Genomic DNA, 20,013 nt, shown 5'->3' on the forward strand with positions numbered 1-20,013 from the left:
TGCTCTTAAAATAAAAGGATAACAAGCAATAATGTTGGATGTTATTGACATGTTGTGAACACCAGGCTACTTTCTGACTTGTAGTAGGATTATTAGGACATATAGGCTATAACTGTTGATATGGTTTGGTCTAGAAGGTGAAGGTATATGACTTGATGTCACATGCTGTGTTCGTATTTTATTTCAGTTGAGCCGAGCTGTAGACTGGTCATCTGGACCGGGGTTCTGGTCTATGCACTAGAGCACAAGAACGGACTGTGCATTTCAAACCGGTTCTTTGCGAATTCTACATTTATGGGGGGTTTAACCAATTTTTCTTTAGGGGATTCGTGCACTCAATATGGGCATGCTCACAATTCTCTCACATGTGGAGAAGTGTGGCTCACTGGTTAGAGGAGGCAGACCCTGATGCAGCGGGAAGACCCGGGACCAGGGTTCAATTCCCGACGCGGCAGGGTCTTGAGTTCAAAATGTCCACGGACTTGATCATTCTCGCCTCGGTGCCTACTCGAGTCATGGGTTCACACTCTGCAACGCTGGGCAATAGCTTGCTTAATCTCCACTATGGCCCCACCGCGATGGGATGCCTGGTCTTCACCTTGGGGATGCCCAGTAGGGACTATCTTGCAGGGAAAGCCAGGACGGATTCCCAAAGCAAGCGCTAAGAGACCTGTCGGTGATTTGGCGCTATATAAATCGAAATTAACATAACATAACAAGTGTCTGGGCAAGGTCTGATGATACTATTTCCAGTTCTTACTGTTATTCCAATTGAACTCCGGGTTCTCACCTTCTTTGCGGTTTCTGTCTACTTGTTTTTTTATCTGATTTTCTCCGATTTCGACTCATAAGGTGGTTGGATTTTCTGTTCACGTATACATCAATTTATGGATATGTGGATATGTGTAATATAGGTGAAATTAGCAGTGCATCTTTAATATTACATGCGTTTATCTTCCAATGTATCAGCACCATGGGTGTTTTATATGTAAATCACAACATGGTCATGTGTATAGATTGTCTGAGGTTGTCATGCGTGATTGAATTTTTATTGCATATAGTATATTTATTGTATTATGTTTGTTATTCCAGCCTTGAAAAAGTCGAAGCAAAGACGAAACCCGTGTCGGCTGATCATGTGCTGGGAACTTTAAATTTAACACAACTTGAATAAAGTATACTAAACAGCATGAACGATGACCCTTCTGGATCTCTGTTTTGTTGAATAATGCGTTTTTTTAAAATTAACATTGTGGTATTTTTCTCAGTGGGGTGGTATATTGTCTACGGGTCTAACAGAGTAGACCGGTACTATATTTGATTAATATTTGGCTTAATGGTGTGCTGAAAAAGCCTCAGTCTTTTTGTTTACCTTTGCATCTGCCGTCCACGGTCGTTGTCCAGAGGGTCCACCAGTTCTAAAGTGTTTCCCTTGCGGTCCTGACCTTCAAACCATCGAGGGTTGTCACCTCCAAGGTCCCGTGTCAATGCCTGTAGCCTCTTCACGACGGCCCTCCACTGCGACCGGACCAGTAAGCGTCTTCCCGAAGCCAAAAGGCACCCCTGAATTCTCTGACCCAGCATCTTGGTGCCCAGATACCGAGAGTCCTGACAGAGGGACATCTCTACTTACCTGCCCAGCTGATGGTTCCTCCTGGAAGGCTTCCTGGACCGAGCCTGCAGGCGAAATCCGAAGAAGACAAGCTCTATATGATAGCATTGGGCTTCTGACACCGTCTAAGCACCCTGCACCAGGCTGCCCTTGTGCCGCTCATGGTGTAGTCTTGGTGCTAACTTGGGATCCCCTTTGCCCTTACCCTAACCCCAGGAACTTGCCTCCCAAAACAGAGTGGCCTGCCTGTGAGCAGCCACCAACCGACGTGCCCCCTTGCCCCATTGGCTAACCTTGGCACTCTGCACCCAGCCACCCTAGTGCCGCTGGTGATGCACCCGGAGTGTTAATTGAGCCTTGGTTCCACCCTCCAAAACTCAGTTATCAAAACAGTTACTTACCAGCAAACTTAACACTGCATTTTTCCCATAGTATTGCATGGTGGGTTTGTCTCTGAAAAATGTCCTGTGTTGACGGTCTTGCATGGCAACAAAATAACTTGGGGTTTACCAATGAGTTATCCTGCCTACTGATGTAATGCAATGTCTAAACAGTGTTATGAGTTGTCCTGACTTCGTCAGAAGCGGTCGCTCCCTACTACCCTTGCTCTCTCCTGCCTACTCTGCCTGGGTATTGTTAGCGCTGCGCTGCTGATCTTAATTAGCGCTTGACCGTGCCTGCATTATTATTTCATTTTTTTCACGTGCCTGTTTGTTTGCTCGACAGTGCCTGCATTGTGTCATCAATTCTGAGTGCCTGTGTTGCTTAACTCACATTGCCGCATTGTTTGTTTATTTATTGCTGTGGCCCATTGCTTCTGTGCTCCGCTCCTCAGGCGCCTCGCTGCCCACCGCGTAAATAATTTAGTCAGTTTCCCCCAACCCGGTCTGCACTTCCGTTTTAGCCGCCATTATCATTGTTGTTGTTGTGCCCGGAGCCCGCCCCCTCCACCACGCACCCGCCTCCCAGTTGCTCCTCCCTCCCACTAAGAGGCAAGGCTTCTCCCTGACCACCGAAGCGCTGTGACCGTCCTGACTTCGTCAGAAGCGGTCGCTCCCTACTGCCCTTGCTCTCTCCTGCCTACTCTGCCTGGGTATCGTTAGCGCTGCGCTGCTGATCTTAATTAGCGCTTGGCCGTGCCTGCATTATTATTTCATTATTTTCACGTGCCTGTTTGTTTGCTCTACAGTGCCTGCATTGTGTCATCAATTCTGAGTGCCTGTGTTGCTTAGCTCGCATTGCCGCATTGTTTGTTTATTTATTGCTGTGGCCCATTGCTTCTGTGCTCCGCTCCTCAGGCGCCTCGCTGCCCACTGCGTAAATAATTTAGTCAGTTTCCCCCAACCCGGTCTGCACTTCCGTTTTAGCCGCCATTATCATTGTTGTTGTTGTGCCTGGAGCCCGCCCCCTCCACCACGCACCCGCCTCCCAGCTGCACCTCCCTCCCACTAAGAGGCAAGGCTTCTCCCTGACCACCGAAGCGCTGTGACCGTCCTGACTTCGTCAGAAGCGGTCGCTCCCTACTGCCCTTGCTCTCTCCTGCCTACTCTGCCTGGGTATCGTTAGCTCTGCGCTGCTAATCTTAATTAGCGCTTGACCGTGCCTGCATTATTATTTCATTATTTTCACGTGCCTGTTTGTTTGCTCGACAGTGCCTGCATTGTGTCATTAATTCTGAGTGCCTGTATTGCTTAGCTCGCATTGCCGCATTGTTTGTTTATTTATTGCTGTGGCCCATTGCTTCTGTGCTCCGCTCCTCAGGCGCCTCCCTGCCCACTGCGTAAATAATTTAGTCAGTTTCCCCCAACCCGGTCTGCACTTCTGTTTTAGCCGCCATTATCATTGTTGTTGTTGTGCCCGGAGCCCGCCCCCTCCACCACGCACCCGCCTCCCAGCTGCTCCTCCCTCGCCCCTCCCCTTCCACTATCCTTATATGTCAGATGCATTCTCGCGCAGCATTCACGCGCAGCGGTCGCGCCCCATGTGCGCCAAAGGTAAGCCCGTCTACGCCCGGACCGCGCCCAGCGCCAGACCCCCTGGTCCCCGCCGTACCCAACCCACTAGATACATATACGATGCCGCTACTCTCCTCGCCCTCAATCCCGGACGCTCACCACAATGCTGCGAAGCCACCCCAGGACGGACCCACGGCCCATTCGCCTGTCACACCTGCAAATTCACCTGCTCCAGGACCCTCACCAAATCCACTTCCTCTAAACATAGCTCCGAATCTAACCACCTGAAATGCATCCTGCTAAACACCCGCTTGATCCACAGACACGCCACTGAACACTGGGACCTACTTGACACTGCGTCACCGGACATCGCCTTCCTTACAGAAACTTGGATGAACACATCATCAGCACCCGACATCGCCATCGCCATCCCGGACGCTTACAAGATCATCCGAAAAGACCGCAACAACCAAACAGGAGGAGGAATCGCCATCGTAAATAAGAACACCATCAAAATCACAACCAGCATCAACGATAATCTTGCAACCGCCGAACATCTCCACTTCCAGATCCACACCGACCCCAGGACCACACTTAGAGGCACCATCATCTACAGGCCTCCAGGAATCCGCACTCAATTCAGCGATGACATCACTGACTTCGTCAGCCCACATGCCCTCGCCTCCGAGAACTACATTCTATTAGGAGACCTCAACTTCCACCTTGAAAACAAACACGACAGCAACACCAACTCCCTTCTGGACAACCTGGCCAATCTTGGACTCAAACAACTTGTGGACACCCCCACCCATGTAGCTGCACACACGCTCGACCCTATCTTCACCTCCAGCAAGCACATTTCCTTCGACCGCACCACAGCTCTCCATTGGACAGACCACAGCTGTGTTCACTTCAGCTACAAAACCACCTTGACCCACAACCGCCCACAACCTATTCCTCGAAGAAACTGGAACAAAATCACCTCCGACCAACTCCTCACATCACTCAACCAAAACCCTCCCACCCTCTCATTGGACCCAAACCAAGCGGCAACCAACGTCAAAAAATGGATCACCCACAGCGCTGACGAATTATCACCCCTGAAAAAGCACTAGATCAATTTGGGCAGCAAAAAGGCCCCCTAGTTCAATGATGACCTTAAAAAAACCAAGAAGCTATGCCGCACCCTAGAGAAAACTTGGAGAAAAAACCCAACCACCGACAACGTGGCCACCCTCAAGGCGGCCACCCGCAAACACCACCAACTGATTCGATCCACCAAGAAATCAGCTTTTAAGGATCGTCTCGACAACAACGCCCACAACAGCAAGGAACTTTTCAACATTGTCAAAGAATTCACCAACCCTGCCGCAGCATCTAACGACATCACTCCTTCCCAAGACCTCTGCGATGCGTTATCCTCCTTCTACAACAAAATTGCTGACATTCACAACAGCTTCGAGAACTCTCCCTGCGAACAACCCTCCCCACCCCCCTCAGATCCTACACCGCCAACTAACAACCTCAGCGCCTGGAACCCAATCACCACCGAAGACACCATCCGCCTAATGAACTCAATCCACTCTGGCTCGCCAACCGACCCCTGCCCCCACCACATCTTCAACAAAGCTGACTGTCATCGCACCCCATCTCCGTGATGTCATCAACAGCTCGTTCAACTCTGCCACCTTCCCAGAAAGCTGGAAACACGCCGAACGCAGCGCCCTCTTGAAGAAACCCACAGCAGACCCCTCTGAACTTAAAAACTACCGAACCATATCCCTCCTCCCGTTCCCCGCCAAAGTCATTGAGAAAGCCGTCAACAGCCAGCTCGCCGCCTTCCTCGAATCCAACAACTTCCTCGACCCCTCACAGTCCGGCTTCCGAGCCAAACACAGCACCGAAACCACCCTCATCGCAGCTACAGACGACATCCGAACGCTACTGGACAACGGAGAAACAGTGGCCCTCATCCTACTCGACCTCTCCACCGCCTTCGACACAGTTTGCCACAACACCCTTATACAACGCCTCAGCAACATCGGCATATAAGGAAAAGCCTTGGACTGGATCATCTCATTCCTCACCGGGAGAACTCAAAGAGTCCGACTTCCCCCATTCAACTCAGAGGCAACTGAAGTCATCTGTGGAGTACCACACGGATCTTCACTCAGTCCCACCCTCTTCAACGTTTACATGAGTCCACTCGCCTCCATCGCGCGTCAACACAACCTTAACATCCTCTTACGCCGACGACACCCAGTTGATCCTTTCCCTCACCAAAGACCCTAACACCGCCAAAACCAATCTTCACGAAGGCATGAAAGAAGTAGCCGAATGGATGAAACATAGCAGCCTAAAACTCAACTCAGACAAAACGGAGGTGCTCATCCTATGAACCTCCCCCTCGGCCTGGGACGACTCTTGGTGGCCTTCTGCCCTGGGCACCGCTCCCACACCCACAGACCACGCACGCAACCTGGGATTCATCCTAGACTCCTCTCTCTCGATGTCCAGACAAGTCAACGCAGTCTCATCCTCCTGCTTCAACGTACTTCGTACTCTGAAAAAGATCTTCCGCTGGATCCCCATCGAAAGAAGAAAGACTGTAACCCACGCAATGGTCACGAGTCGACTGGATTATGGTAACACAATATACGCCGGAATCACAGCAAAATTACAGAAAAAACTCCAACGCATCCAAAACGCATCAGCGAGACTCATATTGGACATCCCTCGCCAAGATCACATCACCAGACACCTAAAAGACCTCCACTGGCTTCCCGTCAACAAGAAAATTACATTCCGCCTTCTCACCCACGCACACAAGGCCCTCTACAAACTAGGACCCGAATGCCTCCACACTCGACTGTCCTTCTACACACCCACCCGCCAACTTAGATCGGCCAATCAAGCCCTCGCCGCAGTTCTGCGCATCCGAAAATCCACCATGGGTGGCAGGTCCTTCTCCTTCCTGGCTGCCAAGACCTGGAACTCACTCCCCACTCACCTCCGCCTCACTCAAAACCACATCTCCTTCAGAAAAGAACTCAAAACCTGGCTTTTCGACAAAAATTGATCCCCCCTTCCCCAAGCGCCTTGAGACCCTCTGGGTGAGTAGTGCGCTATATAAATCCCTGAACTTGAACTTTAACTTAGTTTTGCCCTAAGCTAGAAAAGTAACTAGAAAGTAATCTAAAGTAATTAAAAGTATTCTAATGAGTGTACAACACATTATTGCTGCTGCAAAGTAACTTGTATGGTCCTACAAAACAGGTACACACAATCGGGCACATGCATCATTGTAGGAATTTGCATTTCCTAAATTGCGAAAATTAAGGAATCGCAATTTAGGAATTGCAAAATCCTATGCATCAAGAAATCCTAACATTTTTTAGGATTTCTTAATTTTCGGAATTTGCGATTCCTTAATTGCGAATCGCAATTAAGGAATGGCATTACATTGATTCCTATGGGCCTAGAGGCCCATAGGAATCAATGCCGTTTTGCATTTCTATTTTTTGGAATTCGCAATTTGTTGATGCATTGCAAGGGTGCAGAGGGGGGTCCAAAGGACCCCTCCCCTGCACCCCTGAAATGTATTTTAAAGTGCATGTTTCACACACACACATGTCCTAAGGAAATGTGTGTCTGTAACATGACACTTTCCAAAATGCATTTTTGTGCTTTTTTAAAGAATTTCGCAAATTAACACGAGGGTCAACCTCGTGTTAATTTGCACTTACTATTTCAAAATTCGCATTTTTAAAAAAATTGATGCATTGCATATAAGGAATCGCACAAATGCGATTCCTTAAATGCATTCACATTTTTAGGAAATGCAAAAAAAAGCGAATTTTGAAAAATTGTTTCATGCATCCCAAAAACGTATTTAGGAAGCGCAAACAGCCAAATTTACCGATTCGCACCGTTTGCACTTCCTAAATAGGTTAATGCATGTGCCTGCATATCTTATACTGAAAGTATCATTTACCTGCTCCTAAGTAAATCTTGGTTCTAGTAATAAAAATAACAAAGAAACAACTTTTTATACAAACAATAGGTCTGGATTCAGTCTGAGTGTGTGACATAATGTCTTAACACTACCCTCTGATAAGCATGACTTCTCAACCACACTACCACAAAAGAGAGTACGGTTGTATCTACTTTAGCCTCTGCTTTACCTCTGGGGAGCGACTAGACTCTGTATATACTAAAGGAAGGTATAGTGTGCACAGAGCCAGCCTTCTACAGTAAAAAAAAAGTTCATGCTTTTTTCATTTTCATCACATACCCTAACTGGGAGAATAACAGAATTACCTGGTAGCTACATTACTGAAGCATATTCGCCTTCCCAGATAAATCATCTAAATAAGGACACATTTTCTACCTGCCTCCAGACATATTCTGTTACTACTTTGTGACACTGTGTAAACAGCCTTGGTGCGGACCTTAAGTCACAAGAACCCCTCTGAAGTGATAATGTTTGAAACTCTCCACAAAGTGAAGGCCTTTCTAGCCCCGGGAAGCAAAAAGATGTGGAATTTAGCAACTTTTAAGTGCACAGCTAAGTAGTAGTTTTGCAGCAGCACTAGTATAACACTGTTGTTTCTTTGACTGGTGTCCTGACATGATTCTGTACTGGATGTCTATCTGGTATTGGTGGTACGTTTCCCTTTCTTTGGGATAAGAAAAATACTGACTACCCCCTGATCATCTTCTGGAAATTGCACCTACTCTACAGCCTCATTCAGTAGAAGTGCCTCTACAGCGGAGTATAACGGAGAGAAATATCAGAGTGAAAGCCTGGGTAAGAAGTTCTGAACACAAGAGAATAAAGATATCATTCACGTCAAACTAGAGCCAAAAAAAGTTAGAACTGGCAATGGTGCGCAGCCGTGAGTGGAAGGTGATGTAGTGGCGTTTCTGGCCACACTACAAAGTGTCACAATACTCACAAGTTGAAGTAGGTGCCGAGACCGGATGTCAGACTAAATTGAATTGAATTATATGACAAATAAAATGAAAACTAGAAGCACCCTATTATACCCCCAAAACTTAGTAATTTCAATGTGGCTTACCTGTTCCAAGGTGCCAATCATTTCTTCTCTTCCAAGGGCGAGATTTTGCACAGGCCGTACCATCCTGCATGGGGTAGTGAAGAGGAATAATCCTGGGTACAGACCAGCTTTTCCAGTCATTGGGATGAGAACCACCTCCATCCAGGGTGACACTTTCTTCTCTTGCATCACCTGTTGAAAGCATCACAAATAAATAAAATAAAAAGTAGGTCTTTTCGATCATGTTAATTTACCTCTGGGTACACTAAAATGTTAATATTTCTATGATTCTTCTGTCATACTGCCGCCAGTCACAGATATTGGTTTGAGTGCAGAATGGATGGTGTCTGCAAGATAGCTGCTTTATTATCTAGTTATTCTATTGTTTGGTAAAGTGGTAGAAAATTACATGCACTAACTTCAACCTAAATGTGCCATTATTCCATAAAATATAGGAATAACCACTGAATTCGAAGAGATCATTTTACAAATCTAGACACACTCCACTGTGTAGAGACAGCTAGTTTTGCAACCTTGATAGATTTTCTCAGTACATGCTTTAAACATGTGAACATGCCAACTCAAGTACAGTCACTAGGAACAAAAACAGGATGCAGCTCGGGCTCAATGAATACAACTATATCGTGGTTAAAGCTTTTAAATGCAATATTCGTACCCACTATCAGACCAGGCCTCCAGGGCATAGGGGAGCCCAGTAGTAATTGGGCATCCTTTAAACAAGTGTGGAGTGATGACACCCAGAACCAGGTACAAACAGCCTTCTTTTTAGCAAGTGAATCCAGAGTTGAGATTGGTGCGCAGTCAAGGTTTTCTCTTGAAGGGTGGTCTGGGTTGGAAAGCTCACATAAAGTTGACATTTTAAATTCTAAACCACCAATATAAGGGGACTTTTTGCATATAACTGTGCAAGTCCTTTTCAGATTTTTACTCAAGGGATTATTTTGCCCCTGCAAATAATTGAAAATGTTTATCTTTCATCCATAACTTTTAGACCGTCCTTTAGATTAAAAAGGATTAAAGGATACTATTCAGGTGCCTATATATCTGATATGCAATAGCTTATAAAATGTCCATTAAGAAGACAAATCAAAACACGCAAACTACAATGACAAGACATGGCCTTGACAGAACAGTGTATATTAAACCCCAACTAACCTTGCAGGTGCGAAGGGAATCTGCAACAGCAGGTGCTAAGTCTTTCTCCACCCAGCCCACCATGGCTCCATCCAGAACAACAGGATAGCAGTCAGAGTATGGAAGGCCTGGGGTGCCATCAATAGGAGTGACCCCTGTGGAGTACAGAGATCCATGTGAGGAAACAAGATTCATGTACAAAACCATCATGAATGTCCTATACTATTCATGACATTCTTAACATTGATAGTAAGAGGTAATGGTGACTGTTTCATCTCTCTACCACCAGATAAACCAATACATACAAAAATACATTTGTCCTCCACCTTAACAAGTGAGTTATAAGGGGCCTATGGGACCCCAAGGCAATCCTAGTGGCATTTTTTTTTTTACTGAAACAACCAGAGTCAGATACCACTTTGATATCAATGACGTACCCAAGTACCTCTAAAACACTTACCAAGCGTTAGTGGGGTTGAAAAGTTTATATTTACTCTAGAATGAAGTTCCGGGTGGAATGTTAAACACAGGGATAACCAATATTGTCCAGTCAAAGTTATATATTTATGAAACTTATTTCTGTTAAGTTTAAAATGCTTAGTAAAAAAGAACGGTTAGAAAGCATTACAATATCCTAACCTTGAGTTCCAGTGAAAAAGGTACAAAAAATGTTGTAAAACATCTTTGTTTGCAGCCTTCACTTTTGCACATTAGCGGTGTACCTGCTATTAGTCAGGGACCACTCAGATCCAGTCGTCAGTTCCTTGGTGGAAAAAGCAACCAGGGGCAGTTGCCTACGGTGCAGCGATGGGAGTTCGGGGAGTCTTGAAATCTCGTGGTCTAGAGGACTTCATTCACAGGGAAGCCAGCAGTAGGGCGCAGAGGCTTGTGTCCTTCATTGTCAGGGCTCAGAGGTGACAGGGAGCCAGAGCAGCAGCTCAAAGAAATGAATGACGATGGTGCAGAGAACAATGCAAATGGAGACATGGTGACCAACTGTACAAAGTACTGTGAAGAACACCTTGCAATCCTGGGCATAACGTATCCCCTCTCCTCTGTCAGGCCCGAGAATTTACCCTGCCTCAATGACACAGACGCCTCACTCGACTATTAAGCTTCCTTGCTTAATGGGTTAAGTCATTAAGGCCTGAAGAGCGAACGTCTTTAGTCACCTTCCATTGGTGTTCAAGGCTGTCTGGCCAACTACTCTTGAGCTCCGAGACATGCTTCACTTGGTGGAGTTTTTGGTTAAACTCTTTCGTTTGGTGGCTGTGACATCTGCTCTTTGCCTGGTGGAGCTGTGGGTTCTGAACTATAGGGGTCCGTAATTGACGGGTATTTACTTTGGGTTGTTGTTGAAAGCATCCAATCTATATTAGCCAGGGGCAGCAGGGGCTTGGTGTTATATAGCCACGGATTATGTTATGAGCGCTAAAGCAGACTGTTAAATGAGTGGATGGGGCATACGGGGTGCTCGTACCTACTCTCTCTGGGTCTTGTACGACGACGCTGCTCTCTTTTGTTTTGCCAATGCTACCACCTGTTCTGCACCGTCTCATCCTTCATTTCTTCTACCTTCCATTTCCAGCCCATACTCCCCATTCCTGTCCCTTTTCTATCCCAGTTTCCTGCTACCCCTTTGCTGCTCCCCACTTTGCTCTCTTCCCTCAGGTGTCCCTGCTCCGCTTCTCAGTTTCTCTCTCACTCTTTTCCCTCGTTGCTCTTCTGCCTTTCTTGCGTACCTCTCCTCCACAGTGTGCCAGTCTTCCTCTCTTCTCTCCCGTCTTCTCACCTTCAGCCTCCACTATTCTGCCACATGCACTCTTCATTTACTTCTACATCCCCCGCTGCACTCCCTGCCACCATCTCTGCTCTCCCCCTTCTGCAGGTCGCACCGTTTCCACCTTGCCCCATCGCACAGAGGTGCACAGACACCACGGAAGTGAAAGAGGTAACAAACCTTGGCAAATGGGGCCAAGCCACATGAACACACACATTTGAAGCATTTACCCAACCTATGAAGGTAACCAATCACTTTCAAGTGCATTGTTACTAATCAGCTTCATGGATACCAGCTATGAAATGGTGCAGCCATTTTTTGATTCTTTGGGGTTAGCAGGCAATCCATGATGCCCACAGCTATGTTTACCATTATGTGAATCGGGCCAAGCCAGACTAATCGGGGGCTGTTGTTGGGCTATTGCTTTCTTGGCAAGCACAAAAACAGCCAAATGCTCCTTGCCACTGTCCTTCGTTTTGGTGTCTCACTTCCAGGAGACAGAATAGCATGTTGGGACTAGCTTCATTCAGTGAGTGGATACAAAGAACCGTTCCTTCTCCTATACTGAGGAAATGATTTCAAAGAGGCATACACTAGGTAATTAAAGTATCTACTACTGGGATGAATGGGGGAGTATTGGGAAGTACAGGGGCTGTGAGTGTGAGATGGCAACTGCCAACTACAAATTAACATACGAAGAGCCATATAACTTTTGGGGATAAGAACAAAGGGAGGCTTCAGAACTGTGGTACCCCATTCTTAAGTCCAAATGTGACAGGCCACACAGATTTCACCAGCGAGAGCTGGGACGCAGTCTCTGCAATGTGGGTGCTGGGAAAAAAGATTGTACCTTGCAACAGTAGACCAGCTACTATCAGTCTCACCTCAGCCTGCACATGAGGAAGAACGTCACCCAAAACAAACAGTACAACTTTGGGTAGACATTTTTTCCAAAATGCTATTAAAAATGGACAACTGAAAAGATACAACGCATACAGAAAATATGTCAGAAGTCCTGAGACCCAGGAAAACGTACAGGATAAAGCAAACTGTTGAACTAAGAACCAGGGCTGCACACACGGATATGGCCAGCAACTTTTCACTCTACAAACGTTGTTTTTTTTTTTTAAAGACCTTTATTTTGTGATATCGCCGACTGTCAACGTAAATAGACATTGCATTTCCACTTTACAGTACACAAAACATCGTGAGGGCCCAATGGGCAATACTTGAGAACACTGTACACAGCCAGAGTGCCGGCATCCCGGAGGCCCGGCGGCGCAAAGTGATGGAACAAATCAGTATTCGCCAGTCATATCTCACCCTGAAAGGCCTCATCTTTGCAATTAGACAGTCGGCATTCATACAGTGCAAATATAACGTTGCGGTCTTGCAACAACACAAAGGAAACAAGCATTTACAATGCAATAGGTCTCGCAGTTGTTTGAGCTATTGGCATTGTAAATGGCAATGTCTTTTATTTATGTGTTGGTTTTTAAAACATAAATAAAAGGCATTGTCATTTACAATGCCAATAGGTTAAACTCTCGCAAATGCGAGACCTATTGCATTGCAAATGCTTTTTTTTATGTAGTTGTCTGTGAACTTCCACTTGCAAGTCATGGAGCACGCCCAGGTCAAGTAGAATCTGTGGTGTTTCTAGACAACTGAAACAGCCAATTGTTTTATGGCCATTTCTTGCAGGGGCTTCACAAAAAACAACCACGAGGACTGACAGGGGAGGCCCCTCAGCAATCCTGCATATTAATGTTTTAGGAGAAAAGATAGTTGCAAAAAAATACTAGGCGTGACCGTATGGACAAGATTGGACAAAACCAAAGAAAAACAGCAGTCTTTTCCACGTTTGGGGTGTCTTTAAAGCCCTAGCCTAGCAACATTTTAACTGCACTCTGCATCTGCACTTTGAATCTGCACTCTGCACTCTGAATCTGCACTCTGCACTCTGAATCTGCACTCTGCACTCTGAATCTGCACTCTGCACTCTGAATCTGCACTGCACTCTGAATCTGCACTCTGAATCTGCACTCTGCACTCTGAATCTGCACTGCACTCTGAATCTGCACTCTGAATCTGCACTGCACTCTGAATCTGCACTCTGAATCTGCACTCTGAATCTGCACTCTGAATCTGCACTCTGAATCTGCACTCTGAATCTGCACTCTGAATCTGCACTCTGAATCTGCACTCTGAATCTGCACTCTGAATCTGCACTCTGAATCTGCACTCTGAATCTGCACTCTGAATCTGCACTCTGAATCTGCACTCACAATCTGCACTCTGAATCTGCACTCACAATCTGCACTCTGAATCTGCACTCTGAATCTGCACTCACAATCTGCACTCACAATCTGCACTCACAATCTGCACTCACAATCTGCACTCACAATCTGCACTCACAATCTGCACTCGGCACCTGCACTCGGCACCTGCACTCGGCACCTGCACTCGGCACCTGCACTCGGCACCTGCACTCGGCACCTGCACTCGGCACCTGCACTCTGAATCTGCACTCTGAATCTGCACTCTGAATCTGCACTCTGAATCTGCACTCTGCACTCTGCACTCTGCACTCTGCACTCACAATCTGCACTCTGCACTCTGCACTCACAATCTGCACTCTGCACTCACAATCTGCACTCTGCACTCACAATCTGCACTCTGCATCTGCACTCTGAATCTGCAACTGCAAAGCTGTGGGGCGGATGTTCAACCAATGTCAAGACACGCACCTGGTTCCCAAAATTCTAAATCGGCAGCTCTCTGAGCTCCGGCCATTAAGCTACATCTCCTCCCAATGTATAAGGCTGTTAATCCTATGCCGTTTCCCATTACTTGGATGTGTGTGACACTGTGTCATCTAGTGTCAACCGATCTGCCCATTTCATGTCTGTTCAAGACTCCCACACACCAGTGTCAGTTTCAACTGACAGATTCGGTTGTTTGTTTTGGGGCAGGTGCCTTGGGCATTGCTTCTTCCTCTGCTTCATTAGTTCTCCAATTTGGTTGCTGTATAATGCCAATATTCATTAAAAATGTCACGTGTGATTGCAGCTCCCTGTGTCATTATTTCCTTTTGCCCGGACCTGGCTGTAATGCTTCCAAAATCCTGACTTGTAAGACTAACAAGAAAGAGGGGTGAAGAACAGAAGTAATGGGTTTCTGGTTGTCAGTGTTAGATCTTCACATTCTCAGGGGAAAAAATACCGACCTTTCCAGGTCTTTAGTTTGTAAAAAGTCAAGGCATAGGTACCTGGTTAAGAATTGCTTTAAAATCGCAGGGGATTCTTGGTTAACTTGGCAATTCTGCCCCTGTCCGCTTTATTAAACATTCTGGGAAAGCTCTTAAAACACTTCTGTAGTGTTTTCTTCTCGACTTTGATGTTTTTTTTAAAAGGGATCGTATTCTGCCTTTTTACTTGCTTTCTGCTTTCACATAAAAATATAACCGCCCTGGTCATATAACAATAGTGGCGGCCCCAGGAATACGCGATTGCGGAAGCCCAGGGTTAAAGGAGCATTTCCAAGTATGGGGGCCAAGAAGAGTTCTCTGTAAATTGACATGTTTCGGTAAAACAACATGACCCACGCACGAGTGGCTTATCTTTTTTTTTTTTTACTTTGGATTCTGGGATCTGTATTCCAGTTTATTTAATTATAGAATCGTCCCAGAATCCAACGAATAATAGGACTGGGAAACGTTAGAGTTCTGAATCTGGAACATAACTTGGGCAGGATGTGGAGAGGTAGGTGTCAGGCTGGGGCGACAACAGGAGGTACGGAATAGCACAGAACTCCTCCAATCGGAATTTTTTGTTCGCAATCGTTCAGAAAATCGTAAACCTCATAACTAACCTCGTCTCCATGATGCACAGATATTATTCTCCGCTGAACAGGGAAGATGGCTTTCCTAATCAAAGACTCCTTGCAGTGATGTCTTCTGAAATTCTGGTTCTAATAAACTCCCAGGCAGAAGGGAAGCGATTGTGACGTATAGGCTAGAAAAGTATGCAGCTTGCTCTATGTACACAATGCACTATAAACAATCCTTTTTGTAGAACTAAGAGTATATTCATGCACAGAACGGGAAATACTCATCTCCAGGAGAAGCGCAGATACAGCACTCACGTGACGCAGCGTAAGGTCACGTCAGAGACATTAATCACCAGAATAGCATTTGAACAGACCGACCCTAAACCCCCCTCCCCCTAGCTACGCGGGTGCACGGAACACGCTAAAAGAGCCCGGTGAGTTTGGGGGGGGGGGGGGTGCGTGCGTGCGTCTGTCTGTGTGTGTGCCTGCCTGTGCCTGCGTGTGTGCCTGCGTGTGTGCCTGCGTGTGTGCCTGTCTGTGTGTGCCTGCCTGTGCCTGCGTGTGTGTCTGCCTGTGCCTGCGTGTGTGCCTGCCTGCGTGTGTGCTAGTCTGTGTGTGTGCCTGCCTGTGCCTGAGCGTGCATGTGTGCATGTGTTGTGAACAGCCGGCCGGGATCGGAGCGCGTGACCTGATCCGATTCCGGCCGGCTGCGTGCGCGTGACAATCTGTTGTCTCCTCTGCCTACTCCTTGAAAGGGAAATGACTGAAATGATCACAATAGATCGCTTTGCGACAGCAGGGGCTTTCGCCCCTGCATTCGCAGGCGCGACCTAAAAACCAGAAAGGAAACTACCCCTAAACAACCCCTAGGCCCTCCCCGTTTGCTATCGAGTGCATTGTTGGAGTCTTTGTCATCCTCCCTATGCTAATAATGTTGGTTGCGCCCTCAGTGTGTGTCATAACCACCCACCACCCACGTTACCTTCTAGTCCGCGTCACTCCCAACCCGTCTCCCCAGTGTACCATACGCACCCTCCCTTCTCCCACCTCCTAAACTCAAATCTTCAGTTCTCCTCATGTGGTAGTTGTCCCAGTTCTAAATCATCGCCCAACTCCTGAGCCTGGAGCTCGTCGACGTCTGACGTGTCAGAGCTATCCCCCTCCCCCTTGTGTAGGTATTCCTTGTAGAGGTCCCAGAAGGATTTCGGTCTGCTTTTGGGCGGCAGCAGTTCGCTGTACAATTCCGTTTGGGTGCAGCAGTATTGGAGGTCCCTGAGCCATCTCGTTTTGGTAGGGAGTGGTCCGCGCATCCAGCACGTTGCCACAACTCTTCTGGCCAATAGCATCGCCACATCCACTATCCTGCGCAACGAGGGGGCCAGTGGCTTGGAGAAGCCCAGCAGCGCAAGCGACGGGGATCTCTGCAACGTCTCCCCCAGTATCCTGTCTAGCTCCGCAAACACCTCCTCCCAGAAGGAGCTTACCCCTGGGCATAGCCAGGCCAAATGAAAGAAATCGGCGACCTGGGCTCGGCAGCGCTCACACTCCGAGGATGCACGTAGGCCATAGCGATGTAGCCGCTCGGGGGTGTAATACACCCTCTGCAGAAATTTAAAATGCACTAGTCGGTGCCTGCCATTAAGAGAAACTTTACGAGTGTTGGCGCAGCAATAGCGCCACATAGCATCATCTATAGGGGCCTGAAGATCTGTTTCCCACGCTGCTCTAGGAGCAGAGGTAGGCAATGTTTGGTGCGAGATTCCTAGCTTGTTGACTATTGAGACCAGTTTTGTAGGCGTTTTAGTCTTAATAACATATGTCAATTCAGGGATCTCCTCAGGTTCCTTCAGCGAGGGGCCTAGTATGTCCCGGCAGGCTGATCGGAGCCTGTGGTACTGGAACCTTTGTAGCAGCGAGGGAGCCGGGGTGATAGGGGGGAGTTGTTCCCAGGTTTTCAGAGTACCCTCAAAGAACAAGTCCTCCATATTCAGTATGCCAAGGGCTCTTAGGGCCTCTACTACTCGCTTCTCGTTAAGCGGGTCTAGCCATAGGGCCCAGGCCACCGGCATTTGTGGGGATGCCACGCGTGGTTGGTCGCCTTGAGCGAGTCCATATGTCCGACCGCTCGGTCCGCTGGGAGACAGATCGTGGCTGGCAGGGGGAGCGGGTCAGCAAACAGCCGCTCTAGGATGAGATGCGGCGTACGTGCATCTCCGTGGATCCATGAGTGTAAGTGTATCGCCTGCGCCACTCGATAGTAGCGCTCCAGGTCTGGCGCCCCCAGTCCCCCCATCTCGCATGGGAGTGTCAGTGTCGCCCATTTGACTCGAGGTTGTTTCCCGCCCCAGGCCAGCCTGACTAGGACCTGTGTTAGTCGTTTAAAGAAGACCCTCAAAAGCACTACCGGGATGTTAACGAAGAGGAAGAGGAACCGGGGCAGCACTATCATTTTTATGATGGCAATCCTGCCTAATAGTGAAAGCGGGAGTCTGATCCAGACGTCCACATCGTCCACTAGTTTGTTAAACGCGACCCTGTAGTTGTCTCGTATCAGGATCTCGGGGTCCGTGTGTAGGCGGATGCCCAGGTATCTGACTGAGTCGTCTGTCCATTGCAGGGGATATTCCATATCGAATGGCCTCGTGACCGTGGTCAGGGGGAAGGCGATGGATTTGTCCCAGTTCACTCTAAGTCCGGAAAGCGCTCCAAATCGGACCACTTCTCTGAGTATCGAGGTCAAGTTGGCTTCCGGGTCACGGACGTACAGTAAAGTGTCGTCGGCGTATGTCGAGATACCAATTTTGTAGGTAGGGAAACTAACACCCTCCAGGCTATGGTATTCCCGCATGGCACATGCTAGCGGTTCCGCCACCAGCGCATACAGCAGTGGCGTCAAGGGGTATCCCTGTCGGGTTCCCCTACTGATGTGTATTGGTTCTGAAACCCTGTCACCTATCCGTAGACGGGCCGAGGGGTGGTGGTAAAGTGCCCCTATCCTCTGCAAGAACGGCTCTCCCAGTCCTAATTTTCGCAACACTCTGATCATGAACGGCCATTCGACGGAGTCGAACGCTTTTTCCATATCTAGGAAAATCGCCAGCGCGCGATTCTCCTGTTTAACATGCTGTATCGTACCCAGTACCGTGCGAATGTTATAAGTTAGATTCCGACTAGGCACGAAACCAGATTGCTCCGGTGCCACGAGGTCCGGGACCAGTAGAGCTAGCCGGTTGGCCAGCACCTTTGCGTACAATTTCGCGTCTACGTTCAGTAAGCTGAGCGGGCTGTACGATCCACAGAGATCAGGAGGTTTCCCCGGCTTTGGGACCGTAACCAGCAAAGCTTCCCGCATGGAGGGTGGCATCTCGCCATCCTCGCAGACGGAGTCAAAGAGGGTTATCAGGTGCGGGAGCAGGAGTTCTTTGAATGCTTTGTAAAAGCCTACCGTGAGACCGTCAGAGCCCGGGGCGCTCCCCGGCCGCATGCTGCCTAGGGCATCTAATATCTCGTCTTCGTGGAACGGGGCCATCAGAAATTCCCGGTCTGAGTTCTTGAGGAACGGCATCGAGATGTATTCCAGGTATTTGTCGATTTCTGTTTCCGCATCCCCCGCCTTGGAACGATAGAGTTCCGAGTAGTAGCGCCTAAACGTCTCCAGTATACGGTCTTCCTCAGCTATCCTATCACCCTCCGGGGTCTGCAGTTCTTCTATCACCAAAGGTCTCCGGGAGCCCTTGACCATGCCGGGCCAACAACGCCCCCGGTCTCTCCCCCTCCCCGTATGCCCGAGCAGTGGTGTACTTGCCCATGAAAAGGACCTCCCTGTCCGCAAGTGCGTTGTATTCAGTCAGCAAGGACGGCAGCGCCTGCCCTACATCACTACCGGAAGCTGCCAGCTGTCGTTTCTCTAAGTCCGCAAGCTTTGTTTCTAAGTCGGAGAGTTCCCGCCTAATGGTGCGTAAAACGCTAGAGTGTTTGGACATGGCCATTCCCCTAATATACACTTTGAAGGCTTCCCATATCGTAAAGAAATTATCAACCGAATTAATATTGGTGGCGAAGTATCGTTCTATGTCTTCCGCCATCTCCCCACGGAAGGCGTCGTCTAGCAGAGCATAGGGTGGGAAACGCCAAGTGTAGGGCGGGATCCCCTTCCTGGCAGTGGAAAGATGGATCAGGACTGGAGAGTGATCCGAAAGTGTGCGTGGGAGTATCTCACACGAGCTGATACCGCCAAGGACCGAAGAGGAGGCCAGCCAGTAGTCTATTCTAGTATGTATGTTGTGATAGGCCGAGTAGTGTGTGAATCCGCCTTGCATAGGGTGTTTGTCCCGCCACACATCCACTAGGTCCAGCTTTGTCATCTCTGCCCTCATATAGACAGCAGATGCTACCGGCCTTCGAGTTGGGCCCGTGGAGCGATCCTTGGCAGGGTCAAATACAAAGTTGAAGTCCCCCCCCCACAACATTTTGGAGTGTGTGTGTGTCCTACATGTGGCCGACAGTGCGGCATAAAATTCCGGATTATCATGATTGGGACCATAAACATTCACTAATAACAGATCCAGTCCTCTCCCCGCACATCTAGCAATTACATATCTACCCTCTGCGTCCACATGT

At 48.1% G+C, this 20,013-nt stretch overlaps 1 protein-coding gene across 2 annotated transcripts in view; it reads right to left on the bottom strand.

Annotated features, from left to right (window-relative positions):
* POLR1B (RNA polymerase I subunit B) overlaps positions 1-20,013 on the bottom strand; it is a 260,946-nt gene that overhangs the window by 83,794 nt on the left and 157,139 nt on the right. For both annotated transcript variants that reach the window (XM_086927218.1, XM_086927219.1), the window contains exons 10-11: positions 9,804-9,937; positions 8,649-8,819 (exon numbers count right to left, since the gene is read on the bottom strand). In XM_086927218.1, coding sequence (XP_086783344.1) covers positions 8,649-8,819; positions 9,804-9,937 — 305 coding nt within the window. The remainder of the gene's footprint in view (positions 1-8,648; positions 8,820-9,803; positions 9,938-20,013) is intronic.

This window comes from Lissotriton vulgaris, chromosome 6 (genome assembly GCF_964263255.1).
Source record: "Lissotriton vulgaris chromosome 6, aLisVul1.2, whole genome shotgun sequence".
In the NCBI taxonomy this organism is placed as follows: domain Eukaryota; kingdom Metazoa; phylum Chordata; class Amphibia; order Caudata; family Salamandridae; genus Lissotriton; species Lissotriton vulgaris.